This window comes from Carettochelys insculpta, chromosome 26, assembly GCF_033958435.1.
Source record: "Carettochelys insculpta isolate YL-2023 chromosome 26, ASM3395843v1, whole genome shotgun sequence".
NCBI classification, from domain to species: domain Eukaryota; kingdom Metazoa; phylum Chordata; order Testudines; family Carettochelyidae; genus Carettochelys; species Carettochelys insculpta.
Genome location: NC_134162.1, coordinates 6,132,674 through 6,149,717, shown reverse-complemented (window position 1 = coordinate 6,149,717; position 17,044 = coordinate 6,132,674). Strand labels below are relative to the sequence as shown.

The window sequence follows — 17,044 nt, the reverse complement described above, 5'->3', positions numbered from 1 at the left end:
TAACTTTTTCCATCCATAGGCAGAATAAATTTTACATGCACCAAGGCATGTGCAGATGTGTACCGTCCTAGAAACACACTGCCAGGTGTGGGTGCTCTGCTAATCTGCTGGGGGGCACCTGAATGTCTCCTGGGTAGCTGCCCAAGCTTAGAGGGAACGCTGCTCCTGACCCTATGTGGGTATCTCGGTAAGGGGTTTTGTTTGATGCAAATCTAGAAAAGTGCCAGCACTGTTTAACTTCCATTGTAAACACTGGTTCCCCGTATAATGCAGGGTTGCCTCCTTAGTGCCACAGCAAGATATCTCTACTGTGCTGCTAGCTCCACTAGCTACCCTGCAAGGAAGAAGTTTGCGTCTGACTTTGTCACTGGGCTGTAGCTGGAGTTTCCTGTGTGTAGGGAGCAGGGGGAGGGCAGGACCTGGGTTCTGACTTGCCAGGCACTGCATCTAACTTGTATGTGCAGTATGTAAGCGTTTTAATGACATAACTGCATACCCCATCCGGCTTGTGTGCCTGGATGAGACCGTGTTTGCGCTGGTATCTCCTCAGTGGGTGCAGAGAAGTGGCCTGTTTGGTCGAGTTTAAGAGCAACAAAATTGTATGGGGAAGGCATCAATCACTGTCTTTCCATTTCCAGGTGATGCCCTTGTTGCTGCCAACCCTTCTCTGCCTCCTTTACTGTGGCCATTGATGCTCCGACATCTGTACTGTATGTGTACAGGCCTGTTTGCATGTACCTTTCTCCTGATGACTTGCTGGTGATGCCTGGGATTGACGCTGAGGAGAAGCTGGGATGTCACTCCATTCTGTCTCCTAGGCTAGGCCACAAGTGAAGTGAGCGCTTGCTCGCAGAACTTCCAGCCCCTGTGAACCTAGCCACAAGAGGTGCATGTTAATGAACTGGAACCTGCCTGAAGGTGTTTGTGAGCTGCAGTTACTAACCACTGGGGTGAGAGCCTGGTGCTGTTTGAAGTTACAGGCGGTTTCCTGGTCGCTTCAGTGCCGTCAGGATTTCGCCCTAGGTACTGAGAGCGACTTCTTTATGTTGGAGCTTCCTCTGACCTTTCCAACAGCTTATTGCTCTGTGGGGGCATTTCCCATTGTCTTCTTGGTGGAGTGCCCCTGGGGTGGCTGGGTGGGGAGCTATGTGCTGGTGCAGTTCCCCTTGTTCGGGGGGTCTGCAACCAAACTAGCGAGAAGAGCCATTTTTTCCCCCCCACATTCGGTTACAAAATCAGTACTTCCAGGGCTGCAATGCATGGGAGTACAAGACGGCCCGTGAGAAATAATGTCAAGCCCTATTTTTTGTCACCCCTATTTTAAGAACAGCCACGCGCCGTGATTTGTTCCCGTTAGAGGGTTGATTACTTTCACCCCAGGGCTGGAGAGCAAATGAGAACAAGGAAAACGCTGCACCAGGGAATAGGCTCTTGAGCAGGAAGGAACAGTGTTTGCATCAACCCTCCACGCCCTCTACCCCCAGTTCCTAGGCTCTACTCGCCCTTGGCCCACATACCTCCCCCCATCTCCAGGCTTTACCCCCTCATCCTGCAAACCCACCTCCCTATCCCCAGTTTTAACCCTTCTCAGCCCCACACCTGCTCCCCCACCCCCTGGATTAACCTGCCTCAGCTGACAAGCTCCTCCCACTGTGCATGCTGCTGCTGCTGCTCCTCCACAGCCACTGCCGCCTTCTCAGTGGGGCTGTGGGGCTCCAGCAGGGGCAGGCTCAGCCACTCCTCCCCCCAGCTCTCCTGCGGGCTTAGCACTTCCCCACCTGCAGCGCACCTGGCTCCCTGCCCTGCCGCCACTGAAATAATGGCACCCAAGGTAATTGGTTTAACGGCCGGATCCCTCCCGCCACCCTGCCAGCTATTAAACCAGCTAAATTCAGTTCCGTCATTCTGGCCGTAGCCTCAGAGGAGTCAGTAGCGGCAGCGGCTGGAGACACAAGCAGCGACTTGAAGAGCCATGACCCCCGCCCTTGATCTGGGCCCAGCTGCCTCAGGCGGTCCTTCTGCACATTTACTCGCCCATTACCTGGCTCGGTTCCTATGCTGGTTTGTTTCCTCAGTTTGCACTTTGTTGCGGGCGAGGGCGTGACCGCCCTTGTGTTCATCGGAAGCAGCACAGTGCGCATGGTGACTTGGGCTGAGGTGGCAGGGCTCTGAAATTGCAGTGTAGACGTTTGGGTTGGAGCCTGAGCCCTGGGACCACACAACAGGCGAGGGGCCCAGACCTCAGACTCCAACTGGAGTCAGCAGGGAATTGAGCCTGGCTCTCCTGAGTCCTAGGCTAGCATCCCAGCTGGGAAGCCACGCTTCTGGTGGGCTTGGCGACCTTGTGAGCACATTCCACAAAGGCCACCGAGCAGCCTGCAGATAACTCTCACTCCCAGCGTGCCTCCTTGAGAGGCAAGACCCCATACTAAGCACACAGCCATGTAGAAGTCTGTTTCTCTATGTTGTGCTCTGTGCACTGATCATTCACAACACTTCACAGCTTGTGTCCCTGTTCCTGTCCACTTCCGGCACTGTGTATCGATCATTTCTGTGTTGACAGCTGCTTTCCAGCTTACTGCTGTAGCTTTCCTTCGGAGGGCATTTGGCTTTACTTTCATCCAGTGAAATCAGAGAGGTCCCTCAAGTGAGCACTCTTCCCAGCAAGAAATTAATCCCTATTTTTATCTTGCTTGGTAACCGTTTAGAATGCAGGAAAATAAGAAAACACAGGAATATAAATAAGTCTGTGGGATTTCCACTGAAGAGGTTAGAGTTCCTGGCTTTTGCTGATGTGGTGAAATAATACTGTATTATCATTAGATCTCTGCCTATATGGATCTCACAGCACTCTTCAAGGGTGGCGTCAGGAATGTTATGCCCATTTCACAGAGTGAGGACGTGAGGCATAGATGTGGGAAGTAATTTCCCAAGCTCACAGATGAGGTCACTGGGGCTTAGCAATCAAGTAGTCGTAGAACTCTAAGCACATTACTGGGTGCAATTTACAACTTCCCCATATGTTTCATCTCTAAGTGAGTTGTTCGTATGCAGCTCAGACTGATGACTACAAATTATTCTCAGCCCATTAGCAGCCTTTATGAAATCTGTTTCATGGGTCTCGGGAGCCGGGACCGTATTACAAAAGCTGCTGTTGCAATTGGCATGAACTGGCTGCAGAGACTGATCTGTCTTCAAAACTAGAGAGAGTGTGTGTCACTCCCAGATGTGAGGCCCGGTAGGGGAGCAATGAAGGTTGAAGCTTATAAACTCATTCTTGTTGCGTTACCCAGACTGTGATTAAATAGTGGACTCCAGGCTTGTCGCTCCATCCCGTTTCACTAGCCTAAAATTCACCCCGCCAAAAAACCTTCAGGAATTGAGCCTGACCTGCGTGGCTCAGAACTCAGCCCCTTGAAGCGTTGGCTGAAGACGCTATTCTCCCTGATTCAGAGTCCAGGCGATGCCTACTTGGAGTAGGCAGCCATTAGTGACGTGCCATATTGTTGTACAGACTTCCAAAACGTGGGAATTGCTGCACGCCTAAAATGCATCTGCAGGAGTGCAGCAGAATTATTCCAACAGGAATGGACTGTGAAGATGATGAAACTAATGAGAGCTACAAAGACCTTCTGTTCACAATAAGTCCCCTACGCTTGCCCTCCCAGATGGATCCCAGCAACACAAGATGGCTAATCAGAGGCTGAACAATGGGCTTGTGTCTGGGTTCCACTGTAGACTCCTGGCTTCTCTTACCCGGACCTTTCCTCCCAGCCCCTCCACCAGATGTTCCAGGCAATAGGATTTTCCTGAAGGTTATGCATTCATTTCTAGATAGGGCGTGTGTCTATATATAGGGAGGTTGGTATGTGTTCAAAAAAAAACTTTGGTTCCTTGCACACAAACTACAATGAATAGTTTTTCCTCCACGTGTGCTGCATCTTACGAGGCGGGTGTGTGTGAGAACATGCCAACAATAACACCGCATGTGAATGGTCGCTCAGTGTTCAAGGAGGCACTGAAAGGGAGCGCTCTGCACTGGCTGAAGAGCGTTCCCTGTTCCGCCTCTCTGCACGGCTGCAGTGTAAATGAAAACAGGGCATTATGCGTACCAGGTGTCTGGAATGTACCTTCCCCGGATGCGTGAAATGCATCGATGCATAGCGCTAAATCCATGGGGAGAGGGTGACTTTGGACTTTGCAATGAGAACGCTTCAGGAATTCCTAAGCTGGGAGAACTCTCACTGAACAGGGCCTTGAGGGTCTGGGATTCCTGCCTGCGACTTGTACGCTGAGGGCTGGCTTTCCAGGTGATTCTGGCACAGCGCTTGATGTGCCTTTGCCTTCATCCTGCAGTTTTGACTGGTGATCTTTCACTCAGCACCATCTTGAGCTTCCTCTGTCTCCCAGATGGTGCTTCCTGCACGTGAACTGTGACCCGCTCCATGCTGTGACTTCCCATGCAAAGAAAAGACGCTGGATGCAACCCAAGCACACAAGCTGAGCGTGGGAGGATGTTGATGAAAGCCCACTTCTCATGAGCCATGGGCCACCTCCCTGTCCTCCAGGAAAGGACCCCAGTGAAGACGTACAAAGAGTCACTGAGTTGGTCCTTGGCACAAGTAATAGGAATGATTTCTGTAGGTGTTACAGCCCTGAGCCAGCACAGCAGCGTGTAGGCTGTGTGCAACTTTTTACCTCCTCTCCTAGCAGTGGGACCAAAACGGGAAGGAAACCTCTCTTTCCCCACATGTCGTCTTCCTGAGCAGTGGAAGAAGAGCAGTGCGTGTGCACATACCAGGCCCGTGTTCCCTCTAGTCCTTTCCATCCCTGTGCAGAATACAATTGTTGTGTGCTGAAGCACATGGGAATGTGCATCACCAGGTGGGGGGGGGGGGCTCTGCTAATCAGCTGGGCAGTGTTGGAATCACTCCTGAATGGCCACCCAGGAGCACAGCTTACAGGGAACACTGGCGTACACACCTCTCCCAGCAAGATTGGGTGCAATGAGCTAAGAGGACTAATGCCAGGGGAGGAAACAGGTGACTCTTGTTTTCGTACTCCAAATGAGTAATATGTCCAAGGCAATGATAGTGTGGGGAGTGCCAGGATAGGTGTGCCTCTCTTGGCCTGGCAGTGCATCCCGCTCCGCTCGAGGAGGCTTCACTCTATGGCCTGGCCAGTGCTTCTCTGCCAGGGCTCCCAGCAGGGGTGGCTAAATAGTACTGGTTGGAGTGGTGTGCTTTGGGCGTGGCCACTTCTCACCTAAGGTCTGTGCCGAGATCCATCAAAGCACACCCCTGCCCGCGGACGGAAGCCGCTTTCAGGGCTTGGCTCCAAGCAGGAGTTAAGTTGGTCTGACTTCAGTGGGTTTGCAAATAACTAGGTGTGTCGAAGAAATGAATCTCTCCTGTGGAACGGTTCAGGCAGAAGATGAGTGTGTGTGTGTGTGTGTGTGTAAATACTGTAGACCCCTGACTTATGTGGGTGTTGCATTCTTGCAACCCCCACATAAGTCAGATTTCCTGAGTAAAGTGCGGGAGCCAGGAAACTGACAAAGGCACCAGCCCTGGTCAGTTCCCAGCTCCTCTGCTTGCAGAACCAAGTCGGGAAACTGACCAGGGCTAGTGCCTGGTCCGTTTTCTCACTCCTGTCAGTGGTGGAATCTGAGAGCCTGACTCTTGGCTGCCACCACTGAGAGGAGCGGTCGTCATGTTAACCTGAGACACATGCAAGTTTGTTGCGTGTGTCTCGGGAGTTTACTGTGTTGTTGAAATCACCGTGGAATTCAGGAATCTCCTTACCATGGATCCATGTGCTGCATTGATAACCTCTTCATCAAAAGTAGAGGAGGAGTGCTAGGTGATAGGAGCAGAGAAAACCATTCCTCTAGGTCAGCCATAAAAATGGTGGCATCTTGTGGGGCCAGGCTGGTTCCCAAAGCAATGCCGCTGGCTTTCAGCTGTAAGTTGTCCCCAAATCTGACATAGTTGTGGGTGAGAACAAGGTTGCCTTATGTTTTCTAATGTTCTCGGTCTAGACACCCTTGCTGCATACTCCAAAACTCCCCTTCTAAGTAGAGATCTCTGGGTTTTTTCTGTCCATGTGACTTGAATTGGGATAAGAACCTAAATATCTTTTGTTCAGATGCACCCGGTGGCGAGGCATAACCCCTAGCCCATTAATTCAGATCAACTGTGATAACCAAGTCTCAGAACATAGGTCAACTGGCTGGGGCTTAGACGGCTTCGGTTGCAGGGCTGAATGCTGCAGTGTAGATACTCGGGCTTCAGCTCTGGCTCTGTCCCTTTGTTGGGTCTCAGAGTTTGAGCTCCAGCCCTGTAGCTCAAGTCGGTTGGCCCACTCTAGCCATGGCCATTGCATGTGTCTCTGATTACGGTGTGGACATAGCGTGTTAATGCTGATCTGGGCTGGGGTGGGATGTGCATTTGCAATACAGAGTCTGTGTCCTGAATTGTCAGGGCTCGGGTCTGTTTGTTTTCATTTTCAGATCTAGAACTTAAGAAGAGACGGGGAGTGGTGTTTGGGCAGAGTAGTTAAGACCTGCCTGCCCCCAGCAGCAAAGCACCTAAACCTTACCTCTTGGGTTGGCAGCAGAAAGGAAATCTGGCTTTAAGGTATCTCTGTATGGATGATGCACGACTTACACTTTGAGTTTTTCTTCATCAACTCTATTGTGTGGTTAAAGCCAAATGTAGCTCTTGCCCCAGTATGCCTTGGAAAGGAGATGGGGAAGTCAGAGGGATGGATGGGCATGTGGAGGCAAGGAGTCAGTTTGCTAATTCTCCCAAAGGAGAATTAAGACACTCGCTGGACTGTACAGGAGGTTTTGTTGCTGTTAGACCTTGTGGTGGCGTACGGCTGTGTGGAGCAATAGAAAAATACTTCAATGGCTGACTTTTGGCAGAGCGGTAGGGGCCAGTTGCAACATAAACAAACACCCAGCAACAGCAGTGCTGTAGCTTCTTGCAGCATGATTGGAACCAGCATGATCCCAGAAGCCCACCGGAGTCTGCCGCCCTAGCAAGTCGCCAGCAGAGACCAGCGGCGTCTAGCCGGTCATGGGGTTCGGAGCTGTTGCATCCAGCCTTTGTCTTGCAGTGCCTGTTGCATGGTGCACTAAACTTGCTGCCCTGTCGCTCTCCTGGTAACCTCATGGAAGCTGCCAGCTTAGGGGACGGGAAGAGATCAGACCAACAAGCGGAAGGTAATAGGCTCAGACAGACCTGCGTGGTTCAGTGGACGGGACTCCCAGCCCTGTAGGGGGCCTCTGTGTGACTGCGGGCAAGTCGCTGCATTTCTCTGTGCCTCAGTGCCACTCTGCGAAATGGGATTCGCACACCTTGGGAAGCGCTCTGAGCGCCTGGGGAGAAATGTGCATTACAACCCAGAGTAGCAGTGGCCTCCTGAACGCCTTCCTAGTCTCCTCTGGCCTCAGCCAGCTAGTTCAGCAGCCTTGTTCCGGAGGGACCCAATTCCTGCCCTCCAGCTTTGCATCGTGTGCCGCAGGAATGTGGCTTCCTGGTGCCTGAGTCGGGCAGACCTCCCGACCAGCGAAGGTAGCGTTAGGCAGGAGAATGCTGGTTTATTTTCCCCTTCCCTCTCTCGCCCTCATTGCATTCATCTTTTTTTTTTTTTTTCCCCCCCCCAGCTGGCAAAGGTTGGTGCCCACTCCTGAACCGGCGCTAGTGATGGCTTGCTCATGACCTCAGACCCTCTGCCCCAGAGTTATAGTGGGACTGGACATCCCCATAGCACTCCTACTGCCTGCGCATGTAGGGACAGGGCCAGCATCTTGGGCCCCAGGGCTCTCCGCTGTGGTGCAGTGTCTTACCTCTAGGCTGGCCTGCAGTCTGAACCCCTATGTCTATGGGCTCCCCGCAGGCCCTGAGAGCTAGAACTCACTGTGTGCATTTTGCAGTGGAAAAAGTTAACTATTTTTTTGTGAATGAGCGGCATGAAAATAGGCCGTTTGTGTGAGAAGCTGGTAAAAATCAGGGTCTGGCAAGAGATGGATCTTTCTGTGGAGCAAGGAAGTGTCGTCTTGATCCTGTGATGACCTGCCAAAGGCCCTTGGGCCTGCTTTCTTCTCTGGGTCGCTAGGGAAGCCAGAATGGGATTAGCCTGGCTATAGTCCCTCTTCTTCATTCGCAGCTGCTGAGTAGCAGGAGCTCAGCACAAAGGCCGTTCTGCTGCCGGTGACCTCTGTGGTCTCCCCATCTATCCACAGGCTAACAGGAAGAGCCTGGTAGGCGTCCCTCTCCAGACAGACGCGGATGATGCCAGAGCTATGACAGGGGCTGCAGTCTTGGCACTGAGGGGTGATCAGTTATGGAACAGCTACAGAAGGAAGTACAAGAGATCAAGGAGGAGGAAGCGGAAGAGGCAGTGAGAGAAACAGGTGACGCCTCAGACCCAAGTGGAGGACCAGACAGTTCGCTGCCTTCTAGTAGCTGTACAGGTAAGTGGAAGGAGCACAGCTGAGCATTGGGGGGGGCGTATCCGGTGGTAATGGCCACTGGGCTGTGCGGGTGGGAAGCGTTGTTGGACAATGCCTGCATAAAGGAATACACCGAGCAGCATGCCAGGGGAAAGTGGCCCAACCCCGGGCTGTTGCCGAGGGCGCTCACGCCAGGTGCCGCGAGTGACCAGATGTTGGTATAACTCGGAACAGACTTGCCAGCTTAGTATGAGAGGAACCTGAGCTCCAGCTTGTCCTGAGTTGGCGCCCCATGGACAGTGATGTGAATGAAGTGCTGCAGGCAGCTCCCCGCTCTCCGAAGGAGTTGCGCAGGGGTGGCCAACCCATCTCTCTCAAGCCACACGTGGCTCTTTGAGCCATAAAATGAGGCTCCTCCTCCAGAGCTGCGCGCTGGGAGTGCTAGCCGCTGCTCGGCACCCCCCCCCCAGTGCTTGGCAGGAGGCACACTTGGTAGCGGAGGCATTGAGTTAATATGGGGGGCTGGAGGTGCCTAGTTCTGAAGGAGGGGGAAGGGGATTGGGTTAGAGCAAGAGGCTGCAGATGCCTGGCTCTGGAGAAGAGGGAGGGCATTGAGCAGTGTATTATATTTTTATCTATCGTATGTTTATATGGGGGTGGGGGGGGAGAGAGTGCGTGTGTGTGTGTGTGTGTGTGTGTGTGTGTGTAAAAACATGGCTCTTTGCTCTCTATCCACATGGCTCTTCATCCCTAACTGGTTGGCCACTCCTGGGCTAGGGGTTAGTTCTGGGCACTGGTCTTTCCTAGCTGCAGAGGGACTTGCATGTGAATGCAGAGTGGCTTGTTTTAAGCTTGTTCTGAACTGGTTGGTTGGCAGCCAAGCTCCTGAAAGGTTTAACCATGTCACTGAAAAGGTGGCTTGCTTGGCTGTTTGCTGAGCAAAGGCGAAAATGAAAGGGACACCAATAATTTTGAGCCCAAAACTGAGAGGGGGCTGGGGCGGTGGAAAAAATCCACTGTGAAGCAATCTTTATTTTGCTTTAAACCTTTCCCCTGCAGTGCTGAGGAGCCAAGCACACAGTCTCTGCCTAGTGCCTGAGCATGGCAGTGTATCTGTTCTGTTTCCTGGTCCAGCCTGAATCCAGATGTCAGAAGAAACAAACCACCATAAACGATTGACATTGTTACAACAGGAAAACCACTGTGTCCCCCAGTAACATGCTGAAACCTGTCCTGATGAGAGAACTGTCCAAAATCTGTCATGGGTGGTGGTGACCTAGAGAAGACGCGAGATCTTCTCTGCTTGCTCGCTCGTTACAGGAGGATTAAACGCTCATGTGCATGCTGCCTGCCGCAGGCTAGAAACCCGTTTTTATTTTGTCTTTGCATCCTTGTAGACCTCTCCCAAGGCTCTTCTCCATCCCTGTCAGACCAGCTCCAGATCGGCTGCGAGGAGACTACCTCGGGGAGCCTGAATGTGGAATGCAGGGTCTGCGGGGATATAGCATCAGGATTTCATTATGGAGTGCACGCCTGTGAGGGCTGCAAGGTATGGAGTGTGTGCAAGAGACACTGCATTACGGGGGCAACAGGGCAAAGCTTTGGGCCTTTCCATGTTACCTGGGAGAACTGGAACAGAAACCTACCGACTTCCTAGTAAAGCTTCTGATCTTGTGCTTAGCCCTGCAGCCAAGTGGAGCTGCGGTGTTAATGGGTCATGAAGCTCATCAGTACCCTCCTCTGGGGGAGGGCAGGAGGACAGACAGTGGAAAGGGCAGAGGCTTTCTCTTGGGAGAGGCAGAAGCCGCTCCACAGGGCAGGTGCCTCCCTCAGCTTCTCAGCAACCTTGTTGCCTAGTCGTGTTTCACACAGCCAGTCTCCAGGACCCCTGGGCTAGCTTTGAAAAAGACTCCTTGTATAATCTCTGCCACAGGCCAGCAGTGGGTGTGTGCTGACGTCACCCAGTCAAAGGGCAGCCCTAGCCTGAACCCAGTTAGAAAATTCCTTCCTCCGCCCCCCCAACCAACACACACACACACACACACATGCATGCACACAGCAGAGGCCAGAGGAAGCCAGGACCTGGGTGCTGCCAAACATTCCTCATGGCAAGGAGATGCTGGAGTGGATGGCCGGAGAGTTGGGAAACGTGTCTGTCCATCTCTCCCTGCTGGCCACATGCAGTATTGTTACAGGCTGGCTTCTCCCGTACCAAACCCTCAACGCCTCCCTTGGCCGTCCCTTCTGCATCATCCCCCTTGTGTGGGAGGCTCTGTTTGTGTTGAGATTACCCAGTGGAAAGTGCTCTTGGTTTGGCAGCGTCTCTGCTAGCTGCTGGTACCTGCTTTCCACCCAGAATGAACCACAGAGCCTGGGGCACCACAAGCATCAGCTGATACGGTTCACAGCACCATTAGTAATGCTGCTTTCTCTTGCCTTGCTCCCTCTGCCCGCCCCTTCCCCCGCAGGGTTTCTTCCGTCGGACGATCCGCATGAAGCTGGAGTACGAGAAGTGTGACCGGAACTGTAAAATCCAGAGGAAGAACCGGAACAAGTGTCAGTACTGCCGCTTCCAGAAATGCCTGTCGCTCGGCATGTCACACAACGGTGAGGCCTGGGCAAGACCCTGGCGTGGGTGGGACACGCCAGCCCCCAGTGGAGACTCTTCCAAGAGTCCAGTTGTCTGGCACTTACGACAGTCAGTGCGCCCGAAACATTTTAAACTGGAGCTCTTGGACTCACTAGTCCCTTGGGCAAACAGAGGCTCTCGGAAGTTGTCCTGGGTGGACAGACCTCAGCTGGAGAGCCCTGTTCCTCAGCGCAGAGCATACAAGAGCGGTCTTGTTCCTGAATGAAGCCTGGCAGCTACGGTGGTGCCTTCAGGTGACCACAGAGTGAAAGGCCATCCAGAGACAAACCAGCCTTTTACCTTCCTGGAGCACCTTGTGCCTTGAAGCCTGTTCTTGGGGGAGCTGCAGCTGGGTGCACAGAGTGCTGCATCAGAGTGGGGAGCTGGCGGGGGGAGGGGGGTAGACGAAACTTTAGGAGACACAGGGACCAGGGCAAACCCTCTGGTCTCCATCAAAGTTCCCTGGGACCCAAAGGGCTGGAGCCGTGTTTTCCTCAGCAGTGCTGCACGTACTGGGAGGAGGGCGTGGGTGGGCTTAAGTGCTATGCTGACGTATTTCTGTGCTGATCCGGAGGGGCTGGAGGCCAGTTCAGGCCATGGAGCAAGTTGGAGCAGCCTGAAGGTTGCCTCAGTCACACCCTGTTGCATGCCACATCAGAGGAGCCCGGAGTGGGGGGCAAAGACCTGTCTGTGCCCCCTTAACACCGTCCCAGGATTCTCCCGGGCACAGAGGCTCCTCGCTGGCTCTAGAAACGTGCTCTTCTGACCTCTGGAGTGGCACACAGGAAATGGCACAGAGGCCAGGGTGGGGCTCAGAGTTGACACAAAGCAGAGAGGACTCGCAGAGGGCTCTGTAGGCAACACCCTTTACCCTAAGGGCTGGATTCAGGCCAGTCGCTCTGGCAGTCTGGTTTGTTCCAAACACAGAGCTTGGCCTCTGCTCTCCCCCTGGTCTTGTGCCTCCATAGTGGATGAGCTGTGGTTTGAGTGCCAATCTCTTGCAGCACTGGTCACTGAACCAAGCAACTCCTCCTTGCTGCTGGTTTTTCCTGGAACGTGCCGTGCGCATAGGAACAGAGAGTTTGTTTCTTCCTGTGCACAGAGCTGACCCAGCAGGAAGCAACGACTCTTGTGTTTTTATCCAAAACAGTCGTTTAATGCCTAACAGCCCTCTTAAGGAACTATGAGCCGTGCCCATCCAAGGAGCCAGTCTCTTGAGAGCCCAAATCACTGCAGTGTAGACCTGCACAAAGTCTTCATTGGAACACGAGGGTATAATGACTAGGGCAGTGCTTAGCCCTGGAGGGGTCCCAGCTCTGCACCCTGGTGCCTTGTTGATTTGGTCACACCAAGGGCTTTTAACCAGAGGTTCCCGGGGGAGCTGGGGTCCCGTATGCAGAGGGCTTTACTGTCACTGATGGCACTGCAGGTGCTTCTCTGCCTAGGAGCATCCCAGACCTCTTGTGGTTTCTCCCAAACTTCTCGATCACACCTGCTTTGTTATGTAACAGCCATTCGGTTTGGGCGCATGCCAGAGGCAGAGAAGAGGAAGCTAGTGGCAGGCCTGACCGCCAGCGAGATCAGCTGCCAGAACCCCCAGGTGGCCGACTTGAAAGCTTTCTCCAAGCACATCCACGACGCCTACCTGAAAACCTTCAACATGACCAAAAAGAAGGCAAGAGGCATCCTCACCGGCAAAACCGGCAGCACCCCGGTGAGTGCTCTTCCCAGCTGGGCAAACCGCAGCACTGGGCACTGGTTTTATTTCTAGCTCATGGCAGGGAGCGTGTCCAACACCTCAGAGAATCAGGCTCCAGGGAGACCCACCTGCATTGCTGAGATCTTGACATGGGCCCGCTGCAGGTACCTCACATCAGGGGCGTATTCGAGCTGCTCCCTCCCGTGCTGATCAGCTGTGATCAGGCAATCCTGAGAGCTCCCTATGCTAAAATTTCATACTGACCACAACTAGTTTCTATTGCTCCCTGTGCGGTAGATGAAATGACTAACAGTTGGTGCCCATCTGGGAAACTGTCCTTGGTGTAGTTATGAGTGGTTTGGTGTCAAAGTGGGGTGATGCTTCTGGACTGAGTCTTCAGAAGTGTTATGGCCTCTTATTAGGATGGGGATCAGTGGGTCTGTGTCCTCCCAAACTAGGCCCAACGGTAACTGCAGCAGTGAAACTGGAGATTAGCTATTAAGAGAAACAATAAGCTGTTCCAGGTTTCCCAGGGAGGCTGTGGAATCCCTGACAATGGAGGTTTTTCAGAACAGGATAACTCACAGTAAATTAATAATCAACACGGACTATATTGCGTCCATTTCTCCTCTCACGCTGGCAATTAACTTGGTCGGAGAATCTTGCCCGGCCGCCAAGGGGAACGCACAGATCATTAATGCCAAAGGAATGTCTTTCTCAAATAGGCTGTAGCTGTCCAGAGTGGGCCACTGTGGGTTTCAGTCAGTGTTCCCTGTAAGCTGGGCTTGCGGGCGGCTGCCCAGGAGAGAGTCAGATGTCCCAGCTGATTAGCAGTGCTCCCACAGCTCCTCACAGTGGGCAGTGTGTGTTTCTATTGGTGGCGCACATCTGTGGCGGTACAGAACAAAATTTAATCCACCCACGGGTGATAAAATTAGTGGGAACACTGGTTGTGATCCCATTTTAATGGGCTCACCAGGCAGGTATTAGACTTGTTGGGACCTGGGGGCAGGGCCAAAGCCCCTTGCGGGGGGACAGGTGTCACGTTACAGGCGATGGGGCTCAAGCTTCGGTCCCTCCACTACCTGGGGTCCGATAGTCATTTTTGTTGTTAGAAGTGGGTGGTGGTACAATGAAGTTTGGGAACCTCTGGTTCCAGCCATGCTTGGTCCTGTGCTGAGCACATGCGGCTGGATTAGATGGTCTCTCAGGGTCCCACCCTGCCCCATATTTCTATGACCGTATGAAGAATTTGACACAATTGATGGATTTCTTCATTACTTTGGGGGTAGGTGGTTATATTGGGGCAATGTCTTTCGAGAGAGCTTCCCCAGCCTTGCTCTTCAGGATGCAGTGGGGTTCGCTGCGTGGAGGCCCCCTTAGAAGTGCTTTGCCATTCACAGACAGTAATGGCACCAGCTCTTGGGACGAACTGCAGCAGTTCTTTTGAATCCAGCTGGGTAATTCACCCTCTTCTCCTCCTTTCCCTGCTGACTTGATTCCTGTACTGTGTCCCTCTCCCACGGTTCTAAGTTCCTGACAGTCTGCCAAGATCTGCCTGGAGGTGCTGAGACGGTCAGCATCTCCAGCAGCCAGGGCTAACCCTATAAGTAGCCTAGACAGAGGCCTGGGCCTTGAATTGAGAGTTGAACTCGGCAGTAACTGCCGCAGTCTCCCTCTCGCTGTTGTGGGTCAACAGCGCAGCCCACCGCAGCGTAGAATGCGGACGTGCTGGGCAGAAGTTTGCCACCGTGGTCAGCGATGGGCTGTCGGTGTCTGTGGTCTGCTGACTCCCTGCTGTGTCTGACTGTGCTCAACAGTCCGACTGCTGTTGAAATAGGAGCAGAGGTAGCCCGCTTCCGGGTGGAAATGGGGGCCTTGGTGCTTCCAGGCCTCCCATCACCATCTAGGAGCACAGAACCTTCATTGCTCTACGAACAGAAGAATGGCTGGGTCACACCAAGGCCCATCTAGCCCAGTGGCTCTTGTCAGGTGCCCCAGAGGGAATGAACAGAGCAGGGATCCCTCCCCTATCGCTCGTTCCCAGCTTCTGACAAAAACGCTCAAGACCCATCCAGGGTTCTCCCTAATATTTTCCATTCATGGGCAAAATTTTATGTGCACCAAGGCACATGGGGATGAGCAACCATCAACCGAGACACAGGCTGCCGGCTGTGGTTGCTCTGCTAACCAGCTGGGCAGCACCTGAGTCTCTCCTGGGTGGCTGCCGAAGTGCTCAGCTTACAGGGAATGCTGGACCCATCCTGGATGATAGCCACTGAAGGACCTGTCCTCCAGGAATTTATCTAGCTCTTTGCTGAACTTTGTCAGTGTCTTGTAGTGCTTGATGCTGGGTTTCCAAGGCATAGCTGCAGACCCCTTGCAGGGATGCCTGGAGCTGCAGCCATCGCCATATGCAGGGGATGCTTGTGGAAAGGTTCAGAAAAGGGCAGTACACATGAGGAGGGGTTTGGAATGGTGCCATAGGAAGAAAGATGAAAAAAGACTGGGACTTCTCAGCTTAGAAGAGAGGAGATGAAGCGGGGTAGGACAGAGGTCTATAAAATCATGGCGGTGTGGAGAAAAGTGACTAAGGAAAAGTTATATACTTGTGCCCATAACATAAGAACTGGGGGTCACGCAATGAAATTTAATGGGCAGCAGGTTTAAAACTAACCAAAGGAAGCTTTTTCTTCACTCAGCGCATGGTTGGCCTGTGGAGCTCCTCACCAGAGGTGGCTGTGAGACCAGGACTTGAACAGGGTTCAAAACAGAGCTAGATAAATTCACAGGGGTTAGGTCCATCAATGGCGGTTAGCCAGGATGGGTAGGAATGGTGTCCCTGGCCTCTGTTTGTCAGAGCCTGGGAATGGGTGAAAGAGGAGGGATCCCTAGATGATTCCCTCTTCTGTTCACTCCCTCTGGGGAACTTGGCATTGGCCACTGTCACAAGACAGGATGCTGGGCTAGATGGATCTTTTGGTTTGACCCAGTGTAGCCATTATTGTGTTCTTATGACAAAAGGAAGGTTAGAAGGGTCTCCCACGCCAGGGAGAGGTGGACACACAGTCACTCAGCACAGCCAGCAGCGTGAGCCCTCGTTGCAGAGACCTTGACTGCTGGCTTCTCCTCCATGCAGCCATTTGTGATCCATGACATGGACACCTTGTGGGAGGCGGAAAACGGGCTCGTGTGGAAGCAGCTGGCGAATGGGATTCCCCCCTACAAGGAGATCGGGGTCCATGTCTTCTACCGTTGCCAGTGCACCACCGTGGAGACAGTGCGGGAGCTCACCGAGTTCGCCAAGAGCATCCCCAGCTTCCTCAGCCTCTACTTGAACGACCAGGTGACACTGCTGAAGTACGGCGTCCACGAAGCCATCTTCGCCATGCTGGCCTCCATCATGAACAAGGATGGCCTCCTGGTGGCCAACGGGAACGGCTTTGTGACCCGTGAGTTCCTGCGCAGCCTGCGCAAGCCCTTCAACGAGATCATGGAGCCCAAGTTCGAGTTTGCCATCAAGTTCAATGCCCTGGAGCTGGACGACAGTGACCTCTCCCTCTTCGTGGCAGCCATTATCATGTGTGGAGGTGAGCCAGGGCCCATCAGCCACGTGTGTTCCAAAGGCTGGGGCTGGGGCTGGGGCTGGGGCTGGGGCGTGGTCATATTGAGTTTGGGGGGTGTTGTTCTGAGGTCACTCCTGCTGGGGAACAGGATCAGCGCACTGCTGAGGGGTGTCCTGCTGCCTGGGACCGGTGAGTGGTGGCGTACTAGGGAGGAAGAATAACGTACACCTGAGAGTGAAGCCTTCAGTGACTCGCACAGTTTGCGTGTTCCCTGACATCTCTGGGCATTGGGGCCGTGCCAAATGCAGACTGCTGGCAGGCAAGGTGAGGGTAGGAGCTGCCATCCCCACAAGCGAGGGACCACACACTTGCGATTCACCCCATGAGTTGGGGTGGCACTTGACTGGGGAGCTGGAGGGCTGCACTGACTCTTGGGCTGCGCTCACGGGATGTGTTCTGCACCACCGCTGACCGGGTTGATCTTCCGGGGTTCGACTTTGTGTGTCTCGTATGGACGTGCAAAGTCGACCTCTCGGGTTGCAGTCAACCCCTGTGCGCCTCGTGAGATGTGAGACGTAAGGCAGGTGGACGAGGGAAAGTCTTCCTTGGACCTTCCCCAGTATGGACGGTCAAGTTAGCCGAGCTCAGATAAGGCGGTTTGCAGCTATGCAGTTGCCATCGCTAGAACT

General features: G+C 53.3%; 1 protein-coding gene across 4 annotated transcripts in view; it reads left to right on the top strand.

The window, feature by feature from the left end:
- Positions 1-17,044, top strand: part of PPARD (peroxisome proliferator activated receptor delta) — a 39,311-nt gene that overhangs the window by 17,260 nt on the left and 5,007 nt on the right. For 3 of the 4 annotated variants that reach the window (XM_074977327.1, XM_074977326.1, XM_074977325.1), the window contains 5 exons: positions 8,252-8,482; positions 9,859-10,010; positions 10,930-11,068; positions 12,602-12,804; positions 15,929-16,379. In XM_074977327.1, coding sequence (XP_074833428.1) covers positions 8,353-8,482; positions 9,859-10,010; positions 10,930-11,068; positions 12,602-12,804; positions 15,929-16,379 — 1,075 coding nt within the window. In that variant the 5' untranslated portion in view covers positions 8,252-8,352. The remainder of the gene's footprint in view (positions 1-8,251; positions 8,483-9,858; positions 10,011-10,929; positions 11,069-12,601; positions 12,805-15,928; positions 16,380-17,044) is intronic. The other variant, XM_074977328.1, reaches the window with a different exon arrangement.